Source organism: Falco punctatus (genome assembly GCF_963210335.1).
Source record: "Falco punctatus genome assembly, chromosome: 1".
Taxonomy (NCBI): Eukaryota; Metazoa; Chordata; class Aves; order Falconiformes; family Falconidae; genus Falco; species Falco punctatus.
The window spans coordinates 51,493,829-51,509,800 of NC_137580.1; the positions used below are offsets into that span (position 1 = coordinate 51,493,829).

The 15,972-nt window shown below is 38.6% G+C and overlaps 1 protein-coding gene across 7 annotated transcripts in view; it reads right to left on the reverse strand.

The window, feature by feature from the left end:
• STK32B (serine/threonine kinase 32B) overlaps positions 1-15,972 on the reverse strand; it is a 180,554-nt gene that overhangs the window by 6,446 nt on the left and 158,136 nt on the right. Inside the window, exon 12 of one of the 7 annotated variants that reach the window (XM_080373476.1) lies at positions 7,028-13,334. The exons of the other annotated variants lie outside the window; for them this stretch is intronic. Coding sequence (XP_080229602.1) covers positions 13,319-13,334 — 16 coding nt within the window. The 3' untranslated portion in view covers positions 7,028-13,318. Of the gene's footprint in view, positions 1-7,027; positions 13,335-15,972 lie in introns of those variants that run through there. 7 annotated transcript variants of the gene reach the window in all.

Here is a 15,972-nt window from a genome sequence, read left to right on the forward strand (position 1 = left end):
TTCACAAGGGAGGGGGTCTGAGGTCAGAACAGATGAGGCACATCTATGCTAGCTTTTCAGATTCATGAATCCTGGGAGACAGCTTGCTAAATAGTTAAAAACCCACCTCAGTTCTATGATGTAGCAGCTAGAGAGAAGTAATGCTGATGACCAGATGGCCTTGCTAGAAGGCTAATTCTGAACATGTCTGAATCATGAGAAAAAAATAACTGATCTGTCAGTGGGAATGATTGTGCTCAGAAAGGAACTATTTCAGCTACATGTCCCTGTGCATGTCACTGCGTTTTGTCTACTGGAGCACAGATACAGAAACTACAAAGAGGACTTCAGAAAAAAACAGTAAAGACCTTTATGTCTAAGTCCTGGCTTTTTAGAATATCAGCTGATAAATACAGACTATTCCAAATATAGTATTCTTTCAAAATGCAACACGAAATAATTTTCATTCTCAATAGAAAATATCTAGCAATTACATTTTGTAAAGGAATTAGAAGAAGCCAGAAAGTGACAGACATAGGCATTGTTTTGTTATATCCTGGCCATAGAAAATAGAAATTTGGAAGATATGCCATATAACTAAAATTGCTAGATATTCTGGAGTTGCAAATATTCCAACCAAATTGAAAATAATTTTTACAGACTGGTGTAATGCTGCAGAGTTGGACTCCATAATGTAAAGAGGACCCCTACTGTAGCAATATCTCACAGGGATACTTGCATAGCTGGGAATACCCAGCATGTCTACCCAAGATAGAAGCTAGTTGTAGATAGCCAAGACTGAAGTGAGATATCTCGGCACTGAGGGGAGGCAAGGTCTGTTCCGTGCCCACTGCTATTGCCTACTACTCTTTTTTTGTTGTTGGTTTTTTTGTTGTTGTTGTTCAGTGTTGTAATGATACATCAAAATTTGTACACAAACACAAGCAAAAAATGCCTGGGTGAATGAATCAGACAGAAGTGGTTAACATGACTGCTTTAAATCTTTCCACCGCATCACTGCCTGTCCCTGAACGCAACTAATCTGTCTTGATGATAACAAAGCACTGTTGTACCAAGTGGCCTAGAATTTGCTTTCTAAAAGAAAGGAGATGGTTAGTGGTTGGTTGCATCCCTCATCAGAACTGGATTCCCTTCTCAGTTACAGACAAAACAAAAATGAAACTCTCAGCCCTAGCATTTGGTAAATTTGTGGCACTCTAGAGCTCCTCAAACTATATCCCCACCCATCTCCTTTATTTCCAGACAAAAGGTGTAAAAAGAAAGGGACGTCGGGATGTTAATGAGATGTTGGAGTTTAACTGTGGCAATATTTCATCCTTGTGGAAAAAATATATAGTACATCCCTATGTTCCTCACATTTTGGAGCAGTTCCATGCAGAGAAACTTGTTCTGAGAAAAAACAGAAGGATTTGGACTGTGAAGGCTCAAAAGGACTCACACTGTCACCTCAAAGCCCAGTGTTGCCCCTGGCATTGGTAATCTGAAGTGTGACAGAAAGTATAAACAGAAAGCTGCATATCTTGAACTTTACATGTAAAGTATAACCACCACAAGAAGGCATATGTTTTGGTTTACCTCTCTGACCTAAATAATGAGTGTTCATTGGTAAGTAGGTGGTATAACAATGTTGGTCATACCAGCTCATTTTCTGGGTCAGCTCACCCAGCAGCCCCAAAAGACCGTTTCCTTGGTCTGACACTAAGTAAAAGTGTTCATGGCATCCAGAATCTTTTGTGCTTTAGACAGAAAAAGTCACTGCCCCAAGCTCATGCAAAGCCTTATCTTTCATAAAATCCCTTATTTAAGTTTTACAGGACCTCATGCACATAAGTAGAAGTGCACATCCTACAAAATCAGGGCATTTTTGGGCCAGTAATATGTAGATCCTGCAGTGTGCACACATCTTTTAAAAAATAATGGGTTATATGTATGTGCATTTAATACTCCACTTCAAAAACTTTCCACGCTATTTTTCTGCAATCATTTTAACATCAATTGCAGGCAATGATTGTAGAAATGTTAACTGAGCATGATTTCTGGGACAATAAGCAGCTTGGCTTGTCATCTGTCTGCCACTGTGGGGAATAAGAATGGAGTTGGCTACGTGGACACTTAATTTTCTGCCTGCATTTTTAAAGATTTCTCTTATAAATTGGTTCTTGCTGTGTTCTGTTTTTGTAAAAGTTGCAGAAGCTGGCAGCATTTTACAATTGTATGTGTTACTTTTTCTCTTATATCTCCATTATTCTGCTTACTAGTTTTCATCTGCCAGGTTTTCATTCAACTACATTTTTTAAAAAAATAAAGAAGAAAAAAGTGAGCAAAGCATCCTGGTCAGGCTTTTTTTAACTGAATACACATATTTTGGAAGAGTATTTTTACTTTTCAAAACAAAATACCCACCAAATATATCAGAAATCAGTGGAAATTCCTGTATTTGATTTCTTTTTAAAAAAGTTAACAAAAATAAGATCAGAGGTTCAGGACATTTGTATATTTTACACTTCCGTCCATCGAGAAGAAAATACTAACCTTTGCTCAGTGTAAATCTTAAGGAAACATGCTAACAAAAAAAGAATTAATACAATACTCCTGGATTGCCCACATTCTGTTGGTGTGAGCTGCAGATCCCGTCTTGCCATTTGATGCTTGTGTTTGCTTCCCAAGGAAACTAGGTTGCAGGGGGAGGAACTGGCATGTGGTTAGCACATGTGAACAGAGGTAAGTTTCTGGCCAAATTCTGCAAAATTCCCCAATTTGAAAAGAAGTGCTCTGATTTCATAGCAACATATATCACAACTAATTGATATAATAATCTTGCATAAGATTAAGTTACCTGGTAACCCAAACACCTGCCAAAGTATTCATCCACTTCCCATTCCCCAGCTGTACCCAAGGAGGTCTGTCAGGCAGCAAATAGAGAGCTACATGGGAATGTCATTTCTGTATTTTAGGCACCAGCTACATTCGCACCAGAAGGTGAAATGGCACAGGGATCAATGCCTGGAAACTAAGTGACACAGACTGGCTTGCATCCTTATGGCTAAGCTCTCTGACTTTCAAACCAGAGTTGTATTCCAGCTGCCTAGTAGGCAGCCTTTGGTCTATGCTGACCTCTGAAACACGAAGGGAATGACGTCAGAAAGTGATTTTGGCCTGGGAAAAATTATGGCAGGGATCATACTAACAACTAAGCAGTAGGAAGACTGTCTAAATTCCACTTCTAAAAAATAAGCAGAAAACAACAATGAAGGTGGAAAATGCAGGAGAAGTAAAAAAGCAGAAATGGAAGGAGAGTTAAACACCTGAAAAATGAGGAAGGATTCAAAAGAATCCCAACTGTGGAGGACTATTTAATTAAACCAACTAATTATATAGCTAATTAAAACTATCTTAAAGGACAGTTGTATATAGTTAATGTTCTTTTTTTTATTGAAAAAAACTTCTTTACACCTAACAAAGGAGCAGTAACCATGGCAGAGTTAGTTCTTTAGCTTGTGCACAGAGTGATCTCAGTAGTCCTTTCAGGAAAACAGAAAACACTGAAAAGTGTCTGAATTTGCTGAACATTTTCAAGTAAACACAGAAAGAACAATCTTGCTCTGCACCAGAGGAAGCTTGGTTCAGATCTCAGCAGACTTAAGGACCAACTGGAGCAGAGACAACACTCATCACTCAGCAACATCAGCACTGTCACACAACTCCAAAGTGAAAATTAGAGTCTGTAAGCTGATTTCCCCTTGCTCTAGAATTTGTGTGGAGAATCAACATGTGCAGAGAAGCTTTAAATGAAACACAATGCTACTGTGTGTTTGTGTAATAGCAGGTACGTATTTTGTGAGACCTGGGTCTAGGTAGCAACCTCACCAAATCACTAGCAAGAGTGGACGTCATGAGTCTTTTGCTCTTCCTTGATAATGTTCATATTTATAACTTGCTCGTTCTTGGCCTCCTGCCCCCATGGCTAGGTGCATATGGCTCAAATGCAGTTGCTCCTCAGTTTGTGTTTGGTGCCATACAAGATGCCCTTGATTACCTGACACTGAGAGAGCAGGCAGATGCCACAGCAGACCACAGACAACCTGTGCCTGTTGAACTGGCAACTAGGCGTTTAGTTTTGCAGAAATGAACCAAGCCCACAAATGTGGAATGAATTTTATGCCAGCTAACTGTAGACAACAGAAAGATTAATTCAGGCTCTCCCCACAGGACAAATAGAGGCACTGACATAGATGAATTAGTTCCAGTCTAAATTATCTAGTATATGTGTTGCAGATCAACCTTGGGAGGTACAAGTCTCTCCTCAAGGACTACTAAAGGAGCTCAAACTAAATAAATTATTTTTCAATTATTTGTTTAAAGGAATATAGTCTTGTTGCATCTCCAGAAAAATAGATACCTTTCCTCTTTGAACCATGGATTCAAGGCCCTTCCTGTCTAGCAGCCGTATAAACTCACCACACAGCACACTTAGCAGAGCCAATTTGCTTCTGGATTAGAGCTAATTTACACCCACACTTGGTCAGGTGTGCAGAAATTGAAGAGTACTATCAGCCTGGAACATAGCACACAGCAATAAACACTGCCAAGAGCAGGGTAATGAAGTCACTGAAGAGTACAGGGGTGCAATTACCTGTTCGTCCATGCGGATGTGCCTGTAGCATATCCAGGCTCTGGGTCTGCCAGCAATGGCTTTTCTGCATGACTTGGGCTATATCTTGAAAAATACTTTGTCATCTAATTCCCAATTGTTTCAGATACCTTTGAAAATCTTGTGTGCTCCCTTTGGGGTAGGAGCTGTCCTGTGTCTAACCAATATTTAACTCAGTCTGGTTTTGGCCCCAAACATGTACTCTTGGTACTGACTGCTTTGACAGAAACAGTTGTAATCTGAAGTCTGTTTTCCTAATACACTGTGAGGTATGTGTTTTGATAGTGCAGTAGATTACCATGTAATCATTCAAATAACTCTGTTTAACTCCATTTAAATTTAAATGAATGAGGTGCACACTAAAAGTTATGCTTTACTACAGCTGAAAGTAAAATGATGGAGGAAGTATCCCTGTGTAGCACAGATGTCTTCTTGTACCACTAACATTCATAACATTTACTCCCACCCTTTCCAAAAATCCTTAGGGAAATGTGCTTACACCACAGCTAATAGATTCAGGTTGGTAGTTCCTGCTGAGTAATTATGTTCAGTAAATGCCTGTGAATATAATTTTCTATCAACCAGCAATTTATAATCAAGCGTAATGGGTTCAGGTGCACATACAGCGTGAGTGACATATGAAATACTAGTATGTGGAAGTCTGGTGACAGATTATACTGGATGCTGTAGTCTGTTGGCCTGCAACGTCTTGAGGTCTCAGGTTTAGCCTGGGAACTGATAAAGCAAAATAAGAGTGAAGACATGAGGTAAATAAATGAAAACATCAGATCATGTACAGCCATTTAAGAAAACAAGACTAAAACTTCTGATCAACACTAACATTAAATCATGTTCAGACTAGTAAAATAGGTGTTTCTTAGAAATGGGTTATTGTCCATCCAAGACAAGGATCATCATAAGCAATATCTGTCCAGCCACATTTTAAAATGTGAACTAGTTTTTCTAGTTTAGGTAAGTCTGCAGATCCACATGTGCAAGGAACAGGAAAGCAGCTATGAAATTCCCAAATAATCATTTTATTAGACTTTGTGGGACCACAGAGAGAAAATTTTCTTTCTAGTTAGCCAGAATCCAAAAACTACAGGGACTTGCCCAGGAATAAAGATATTTCTCAGCAGTGTAGGCCAAAACTTATTCTCAGGAAAGACATTCATTTCCTAGCCTGCCTTTGGTGTGTATACTGAAGGATGCAGTCTCACCCTTTTGTTCAGTTGTCAGCAGGAGAAGAGTTCACAGGAGTTGCTTTGAAGTACCCTCTTCCTTTATTCTTCTGGTGAAAGTTTCAAGGTAAAGTGATTCTTTGGGTCAAGTACAAATTAAATATACTGGGAGAAGGACACGTCGTCATCTGCATCTAAGGTTAGATATACTTTACTGGAAACATATTCTCAGCCACTGCCACCCTCACTGAGACCCTGGACCTCAGCAGGAAGATCTTAGAGACGAGTTAGAGTGAAGAGGCTTGTAATAGACAGCAGATCACAGTAACAAGCATAATTTTGCTGACAAACAGAATTTAAAGACAAATCATATTGTGATGCCTGTGAAATGCCTGCTGCCTTTGTAGTGATGGTGATGCACAGGTCTGCAGCTTTGTGGCAGTGAACTGGTGGGACAGATACCGCAGCAAAGCAGGACAGGACGAAAGGGCAGTCAGCCATCACCAGGATGTGGCCATTCAATCCCATCTCATTTCTTCTCTTTGCTTTTCACACCTCTCCCCTGGTGCTGAGATGATTGTGGTTCAGAGGTGAGTGACGAAATATTACGTGTGACAACCTCCTTGCATGGCAGCACCGATTTCCTTAATGTCGCATATCCCTAATTGAAACTGCAGCTCCCATGGGAGCCATACAGTCAATAATTTAAGAACTGGGGTATGTGGAAAGCTGTATTGGGTTTGCGTGACAAAGTTTTGTAGTGGGGGGCTACAGGGGTGGCTGCTGTGAGGAGCTGCCAGAAGCTCCCCCCATGCCCGATGGAGCCAACGCCAGCCGGCTCCAGGATGGACCTGCCGCTGGGCAAGGCCGAGCCCATCAGCGACGGTGGTAGCACCAAGGGGACAAAGTGTTTAAGGAGGGGAAAGAAACGGTACACAACAGCAACTGCAGCCAGAGGGGAGTGAGCAGGTGTGCGAGCAGCAGCCCCGCAGACACCCGGTGGGTGCAGGCAGGGCCGGAGGGGCTCCAGGCGCCGGAGCAGAGGTTCCCCCCCAGCCCGCGGTGAAGGCCACGGCATGGCCGGCTGTGCCCTCAGCCCATGGAGCCCGCGGGGAGCAGGGAGAGGCATCAGGAGTGAGGCTGAGCCCGGGAAGGACGGAGGGGTGAGGGGAAGGTGGTTTAAGATTTGGTTATATTTCTCATTATCCTACTCTGATTTTGATAGGTAATGAATTAAACTAATTTCCCCAGGTCGGGTCGGTTTTGCCCCTGTCGGTACTGGCTGAGTGACCCCCCTGCCCTTATCTCGACCCACGGGCCTTTCGTTACATTTCCTCCCCGCTGCCCAGCGGAGGAGGAGATTGATGGAGTGGCTTTGGTGGGCACCAGGGTCAATCCACCACAAAAGCCAGTCTGGCTCTGCCTGATTATTTGGACTTAATAAACACTCTCAGATTGAAATGAGTGTCTGGGAAGAGGCTGGTTCAGCCCTACCCTTCCCCTCAGAGCAGCAGCTTCCAGGAATCACAGCCTGTAAGTTTCCAGGGAGCAACCACAGCCTGCACTGACCTCTCTGCTGGCTCATCTCTCTCTACCTATTCCTCACGCAAGATTTATCTGCCAAAGTCCAAAACTTAGATTCACAAGAAGTCTAGTTAACCATGCAGCTCTTTTATTCCCTGAAGGATGGACACCCCCAGAGGAGGTGTAGCTGGCAGTTCATTTGTGATCACACTGTTTAATTCACAGCCTTTAAATAATTGCCAAACCTCCCTGTACAACACATGGGGAGGGTGGGTACCTGAGTCAGGTATCCACAGAAGCCACTGTATTGAACAGTGAGCTGTCTAGGCTGGTCACTAAGGTGCACCTACAACAGGAGTATGTATTATGCCCCAGGTAGGACACAGGCAAACTATCTCCAGCCGAGTTTCACAGCCCTGAGTTCTTCCCAGAGGATGGGTACCTGACGTCCCCTGAAACACAGCAAAGGACAATGTGAATCTTAACCTAACTTTCTTACTGCTGTAAGTCTGCTTTATTTCCCCTGTTTCCAAAAAGGACATATACATATACATATACATATACACATTTTACTGTGCAACCCTTGTGCTATTATGAACATTCTATATGAAGATGGAGACCTTAAAAGCAATGAGAAAGTATACAGGCACACGCCCAGACATTCCATCTAACAGCGATTCCCATCTCTCATAGTGGCCCATTTCAGTCATTAGTGGACACTGTCAAAGAACAAGGCAAATGGGGACAAATGTCTGCTGTGGCATATCCTCCTCACTACTGACATTTCCAGACTCCCCAGATCAATGAGTATATCAGAGGTTTCACGTCTCATGGACCTAAATTGATTTTTTTTCATTAATTTCTCTAATACATTTTGGAATCTTTTGGTATCCTAAGCATTGACTTGGCAACATGTTGCATTGCACTAAAAAGCATAGCTTTTTTTCTTTTAAACCTGCAGCCTGATAACTTTGTGACCTGGAGTTACCAGAAAGAATGAATAATCATTGTTTAGTCATCTTCTCAATAAGTTTCATAACATATTATTATTTAGCCAGTTTCTGTCTTTTCAGTTGCCTGCCTCTGAGTTTAAACTAGTTCAAGTCTAAAACTCTTCAGCGTGAGCCATGCCACACCTGTGGCCAATCCCTTTTTTTTTTTTTTTTTTTTTTTTTTTTTGCAACCATTCTAAGTCCTCTGTAACTTTTTTGAGACAAGGAAGCAGAACAGCACATGGAACGGAGGATGCAAGTGTATGTAAATCTGTATACACACAATGACACCCTGAAGTTCATTTCTCTATAGCTTTCTTTGCAGTTTTGAGCATATTAACACCTTTTAGTTGTCCACTAAGCATTGCGCTATCCGCAGTCTTTTCAAAATATCTCTCCTTTACAACTGAAGATAATTTAATCTGTTGCCATAAAGGTAAAGTTTAAATTATTTTCTTCCTAACTTATTTACATTTATCAGAACTGAATTTCAGCTGCCATCTTCTTATTATGCTGTAACTCGGAACCATGACCATCATTACTTACTGCAGCTCTTTGCAATCAGATTTAGTTTTGACTACTCTGGCATCATAAGTGGGCTTTGTCACCTAACCATTCACTTCCCTTTCCAACTCATTTATGAATATATTCAACAGATACACAAAGTATCAAAATGACTGGCAATAATAATGTATCATTACTGGCTTGTTTCTGCATAGCTTCAGCAGCTGGCCCCGAAATAGTTTTCTAAACCAGGATGAAGAGTTCAGTCTTCATAACTCAATTTATGGAGACTTGCAACAAGTGAGAGTTTATGCTAGTAAAGACATGAAGAGAGATGAAGAGGACTCATGAAGGTAATCCCCTGTGGTCACTGAATGACCTGTTATGCAGCCTTCATTTATCATAGATATGATGTGTCCCATGTAATCTATTTAAAAAAAAAAAAAATATCTTGTATGGTGCTTAGAATCATACAGTTTTGGTTCCTTTCCAAAGTCTGGGATGTGCAAAGGAAGATTTTTCTTTTCTCTCCTTCTGAACTGACTTTTGATCAGTTTCTCTGAGGTGTGTTTGTGTTCAGTTTTCTGTAAATTGCTGGCCTACAGTGCTGAGGTTCTTCATCTGTTATCCTGATCCTTCCAGGACCATGTTTTGGCACAGAGAATACTCTGATATATGTACCCTGACACGAACTTTCATTGTAAATTTGGATGTCCATTTGGTGAAGTGTAGCCACTACAATGATATTATTACTTGCTTGGGAAAACTATGCTTATTTTTCATGGAAGGCTTTGAAAATGAGGTTCCAGATACTCATTAGCCCCCTGTGAAACTGTGAAGAGAACACATTGTTGAAAAAATGGCTTTTGTATGACCACTCTTTCTCAAAAAAAGTGATTTTGAATTTATGCCTACATAAAAATTACTGGCTTGGACCTGCTATGCCCAAATCTTTAGGCTGCTTGACTCACTAAGATAATAGTGACATTTGGACTGGTAATCTTAAACCAGTAATCATGAGCAGGAATCAAAGATGCAAGTGTAAGGGCCTGTGTGACCAAGAAGCTGTTATTAGTGCCCCCAAACAAACCAGATTTAATCACATTCAGAAAGGCATTTTTCTAATTAGGTGAGATTGCAGGAGCAATCTCAAAAAGCAGACATATTCATTACAAAAGGGACAAGAAGAAGATCAGCAAAGACCAGTATAACCACTTGAAATACTCAGAAAGATATAGATTTAAACTGAATTAAGGTCAGCAGAAGTGGCAAGAAAAGAAATGTTGTGCTGTAATCTTACCCAAAAAGCATTCAGATATCATGGGGATTATGATAATATAAATATCTTCAGAGACACTAAGTGACATAAAATACTAAGAAAAGTACATTCAATAAGGTATACTGCAAATCATTATGAATATTCAATTCCAATCCAACCAAAATGAAAGAGAATACTCAGGGACTCTGGATTTGAATCTGAAAAGACAATTGAAATGAAAGAAAAAGAACTACAAAGAGAGAGATAATAAATTTGATCTTGTAAAAAATGCAGAGAAAGTTAAGTAAACTTTTATCGTATGATATGAACAAAATCAGACAGGATTTTAAGCTTCTTACTCTGCTTAAAATATGTTCCCTCAACTTTTGCTGTTTATTCTGGGAACAGAGAGATGTCTGTTCACCTAGAGCTGTACATTACCTTTTAGGAAAGAACTAGGTATGGACAAACAGCAGGAATTATAGTAGGAAAAGAGAGGCGAAGGTGCAGCAACCATCTGACTGCTTCAATTTGTGGCAGAATTTTTTTAGTGTGGTTGTACTGAGCAAACACTGGGAAGAGAAATAAGTTGTACCACTAGCTTAAGAAAGAGACAAGCATGTTCAGATCAATGGGAACTTAAGTAAAAACCCCTCCAACTTCAAAATCATCAGTAGATTTTTGAAAATTTCCACTAGGATTGTTAAAATATGGATATTTTGCTTATTGCTCTATTACATTTATTAAACTAGTTTTGCAAAATTCTAACCCATTTTCATGTACATTGGATATATGAAATACATGTTTTATTCAGTAAAAGGTGGCTGTATGATTTTACATTCATTAGCATGGTGATAATTTTGAGGAAAAGATTGTGAAGCATCTAACTGAAGGATTATTGTGCTGGAGGAGCAAGTATTTCTTGTTTTCTCCTCTGTTCTTTGTTTGCTCACCTCTTTAATCTTAAAGACATCTTTAGGGAGAAGAGGAGGCTCAGGAACCATAAAGAGTAAGAAATATGATTCCACTACATCCAAATATTGAAGTTATTTCTTCATTTTTGGCTATTTCAGGTTTTGGACATTCATAAACAGATGTAGAGGTAGGTGAAGATTTGTTCAGTGGTAACAGCACAAAAATAGCAAACTAATCTGTGCTCAGTTTTTTAGTAAAGCCGAGAATGAAATGTGACTTTGTAGAATCTTTCTTTCCCCCACAAAAACCTGAAAATATAGCCTACAGCTTCTAAATGAGATCGAGTTCTTGAAAAATTGCTGGTAGGTCTATGGGATTACAATTCACATACTGCAGAATGTTTGTTGCTGCATTTCTAGATATAATAAAGCATATATCTGCAGAAATAGATTGAAAAGCAGAAAAAAAATCATTTGTTACCCAAAGGAGCCAAACAAATCCCTGAAATCAACTTCAGATCATATTCTCCAGCTAAGACCCAGTGCGTGGACCATTTCTAGATCACAATTTATTTTGTTTATGTGTTCAAAACTAAGTAAGTTATTTTACTGACACTCTTAAGGAGAACAGAAAACATTTCCTGCACCACATTCAAACTTGGACTGTAAAAGGATTTTCCCACGTTATTTTTCTTTGGATCAGGATGGCAAGAACCCTCTGTTAAAGGTACTGGAGGATAATGTCAATGTGGACAGTTGACATACAACCGTGTCTTATAAAAAGACACACAGTATTTTAATTTGTAGGTCACATCCACTGAAATATCGATGTTAATAAGAATAAAGCCTTCCATCTAGTGACACTTCAGCTACTCTGTATCTGAAGCACTGGAAAAATAAAATCAACATAAAATCTGCTCACAGTCTAAGAGATTTCATTCTGGATGCTTAACATTTTTCTGCACAAATGAAGATGAAGGTGTAAAACTACCTCTTCAGAACAGCTTAGCCATTTTACATGGAGTAGAAAGTATTTTTAATCCATGAATGTTGCGCATCCCTAAAGCTCCTCCTGGTCTGCTGTTACATTATTTGGAATTGTATATGTGTGTCCCAAGAGGAAATTGCATTGGGGGTGGAAGATGAGCATGGCCCAGATTCAGTTTTGCTTAATCCTTTTATTAGAAGAAATGGTGTTTCATAGGAACAACTGTTGACTCGGATCACAGACGGACTTTGAAACATTCAGTGTCTATTTCGCACACATGAAAGCAGTATTCTCTGCAGATTTCACAGATTTCCCAGCCCATTTTATAGGATTAACAACAATGAAAACATGCCTAGCTAAACTGAAGCACAAAACTACACCTGGACTTTATAACTGCCTTTTTTAGTACACAGGACAGTCTTTTGCACTTATATAAATCTCAGGAAAATGGTTTCATTTCATGTCTGGAAAAATTCTTTGTTTGGTAGGGTTGTTTTCTGGCTTTTTCTACAAACTGGGAGTTGTTGATCTTCACTCCATTCCTCCTCATCTCCCCAGTGAATTCTGAATAGTAGCAACAGAAGATACTGTGTGATCAGGAGTGTGTGAGTGTATACAAATCTAACTTTTGTTACTCAGTTACTGACTACACTTCCTTGTCCAGGGAACTCCTACCGTTAAATCCAATACATAAGGAAAACAGCTAATATCATGGATCCAGGTCCTTTCCTGATTCCTTTTTTAACAAAACACATTTGTTCTATCATTCTGCATCTCTTTGACTATATACAACAATCTATTTCTTTTTAATTCTTTATGTCTTTCATCCTATCTCATAACAGTTCAAACCATAGATATCAGATACATAGTTAAACTATAGCCCAAGCAAACAAATTGCATTCAAGGACAATGTAAGACTTACTGAGAAGGTATGTTGCCTGAATGCTGCTGGTAAAGCCATCTGGAAAAATATCAGCCTTTTTAACTGAACCTACTCACTTGAAAGCTTGGCTTAGAGAAAATGAACTGTCTTCCTCATGCACTCATCTTGCTTAAAATGTTCCTATAAATAGCAGTTGCTAATTACTTAACTGCAGAAAGTAATAGAAAAGTGAAAATGTGCACATTCTGTCTTTGCCAGCATTAACTTAAACTATTAAGTTACTTCATTCAGTCTTTTCAATTATTTTTTAATTATTTCTAGCTTAGTAAGCATTTTCTTTACCTATCACCCCCATCCATTTGCAATATAAGAGTTTCTGGTAGTCTTCCAAGCTCCTTGGGAAGAAAATAAATATACCATATTTTAAGATTTAGAGTACCTGTTGCAGAATGAAAGATATATAGTGAAAAAAGAGTCCCAGTCTGGAAGTATCATCAATATATTCAATAAAAGCAGATTTATATCATATATATATATATATATATATATCATAGATATTTTACAAGTACTGGATTACAAAATGTTGTGGAACTGGGATGGTTAACATTGCACTCAGCTACACATTACGACTTGAATTCATCTTGCTCAGTCACAAATGTCAGAAATATTTTTTTTTTTTAGTTTTGATATTCTCATCTTTTCCCTTGAAAGATGGGCCAATTTTTTGATTCAGAGTTTCATAGGGTTTATGTAGTGTACTGTGCCACTGAAGTAAACTGAGCAGAAGGCTTAAATCACAAAAAACCTGTACATTTTTGTAGATTAATACAATGAATTTCTAGGGAAGCATGCAGAAATTTTCAAATAGCTAGACTATATAAGCAATTCTGTTCTATGTAGAGGAACATGGAGGAATATCGAAATATCTGGCTGCATCAATCTGAGACTGATTTAAACCCCTGCTTGGGATTGACACCTCACCTGATGGTACGATCACATATCATTGCATATTGAGCTCGTAGGAACAGTTCACATCTTTCAGCATCTGTAGCTGATGAGAATTCCTAAGAACTTGATTGGCCATATGGCTTTGGAAATTTATGTAAACACAACCTCACCCTGTAGATACAGCCTTGAGGGCACAGAAAGGTCTAAGGAAAATCACCGTGAATTATACTGTGAACTACCAGTATATTGGTGTGCACTATGTAGCCTCTTCTCTCCGGTATGATAGTATCTGTGTCTGTTATTACTCTTCTTCTGTTCCCATTAACTTGAATTCACTTTGCACTTCACAAATTCAACCTCTGCTTCCCTTCTTACTAGCATTCTTGTCTTTCAAAAGTATTACAGAATTCTCTCCAAGTCCTTCTTTAGCTCTAATACAATTTAAACAAGAAATGATTGTGATCTAGCTTTAGACAGTGCAGGATCTGTTGTAGGTCTAGACTAAATATTTTTCCTTTACCGTGTCAAAGCCAATGAAGCAATGACCAAAACACATGCTGTTCTGAATGAAATACATGTTTTTATCTTTCATTTCCATTTTACTTGTACTCCATTTAAAAGTCTCCTTGATCTCTCAGCAGCCTCTCAGAGTCCTTTATAGCTTGTGTTGTTACTGTAGTTGTGCAATATGAAACAAAAAAAATTTCCTATGCACTGCTAAAAAATGTTCAAGAATAATACAGTAAAATTATGTCAAAAGAAATTGTTCAATGCTAGTGAACACAAACAATCAGATTTTGGAAATGTTTTACAAAATCTGGTATTTTATTTTATCTTTCAGAAACTGATGTATACTGGGTTTCCTTGATATATGTGACTCCCAAGTAGGTGAGCAAGTCATATCTGGAAATGAACTAGTTGTACAAACAACTTCTTGAAAACACAATAAATTGATTTATCAATGTAATCTTTATCTAATCTTGTTATTACAGTCTTACTTATTTTGATTTTTGTGGACTAATAAAATTTCTACAAGGTTCAGGCATTCCCTACTTCATTGATACCAAAACTGATTCAGAGAAGACAACCAAGACCATTCTGAAAATCTTTTGTGAGCTGACTTGGTCTGGCTTTTCTTGTTTATGGCTTTTACATAAACATATGGCTCTCTTGTGCTAGAGATTGTGCAAAATAACGAAGAATCTGTTAGACCTTTTTTTTTTTTTTTTCTCATTTTAAGTCCTCACTGTAGTTTCTGTGAGCATTCAGTACTGGGCATAGACATATCCCATGGATTGTAAAAGGAAAAATAGGATTATCCATGGCGTAATTTCCTTCTTGACATCATGTCAACTGTGTAAAGTTGACAATACCTTTCCCAGTTTTAATTACAGAAGACAGTAATTACCTGCATTATAAGCATTAAGCAAGATAGTCTTTTTAATCAAATTTTAACATTTCACAAATCCATTAGAAAAAATTGCAGATACAATTAGGTCAAATAAAACCACTGAATATATTGAATGAAATGCAATAATTTGACCAGAGATATGAACAACTCCCTGTTAAGAGCTATATCCATTAATACAAACAGGTCCATAATGGCTGCAACTCAAACACAGTAAATTATGTGAAATGCAGTGTATTAATTGGACCAGGTAGGTTATTGACATGCTTGGGATTCAGACTTGTGTTTCTATGAATTCTGGCTGACGCAGACTATGAAGCATTTCCTTGTATGTCTGATGTAGTTTTAATATTTATCTTTGTTGAAATAACTAATATTGAAATAAACTTCTTTATTGTGGTGAAGTATGAATAGCATTTTCAAGTCAGCACACTGAAGTTCATATCAGCAAAATTTCATGAGTTATCACTTTTCTTGGTTTTGTTCAAGTCCTGAAAAAGCAGCTCCTTGTATTGTATTCCCTTTTCTTAATTGCTAACAGTTTGTCTGGAGAGCGTCAGTGACATTTACCTTATCTCTCTAACATACTCCCATCACAAGCATTTCTGCTTGCTTTCAAAGATGGAAGAAAGACAAAACCATCACACCAGAGACTGTAAGAGGAAGAAATCAATGGAAAACCAGCCTTTTAGCCCTTGCTGTTGTGATCATTAATCACTTT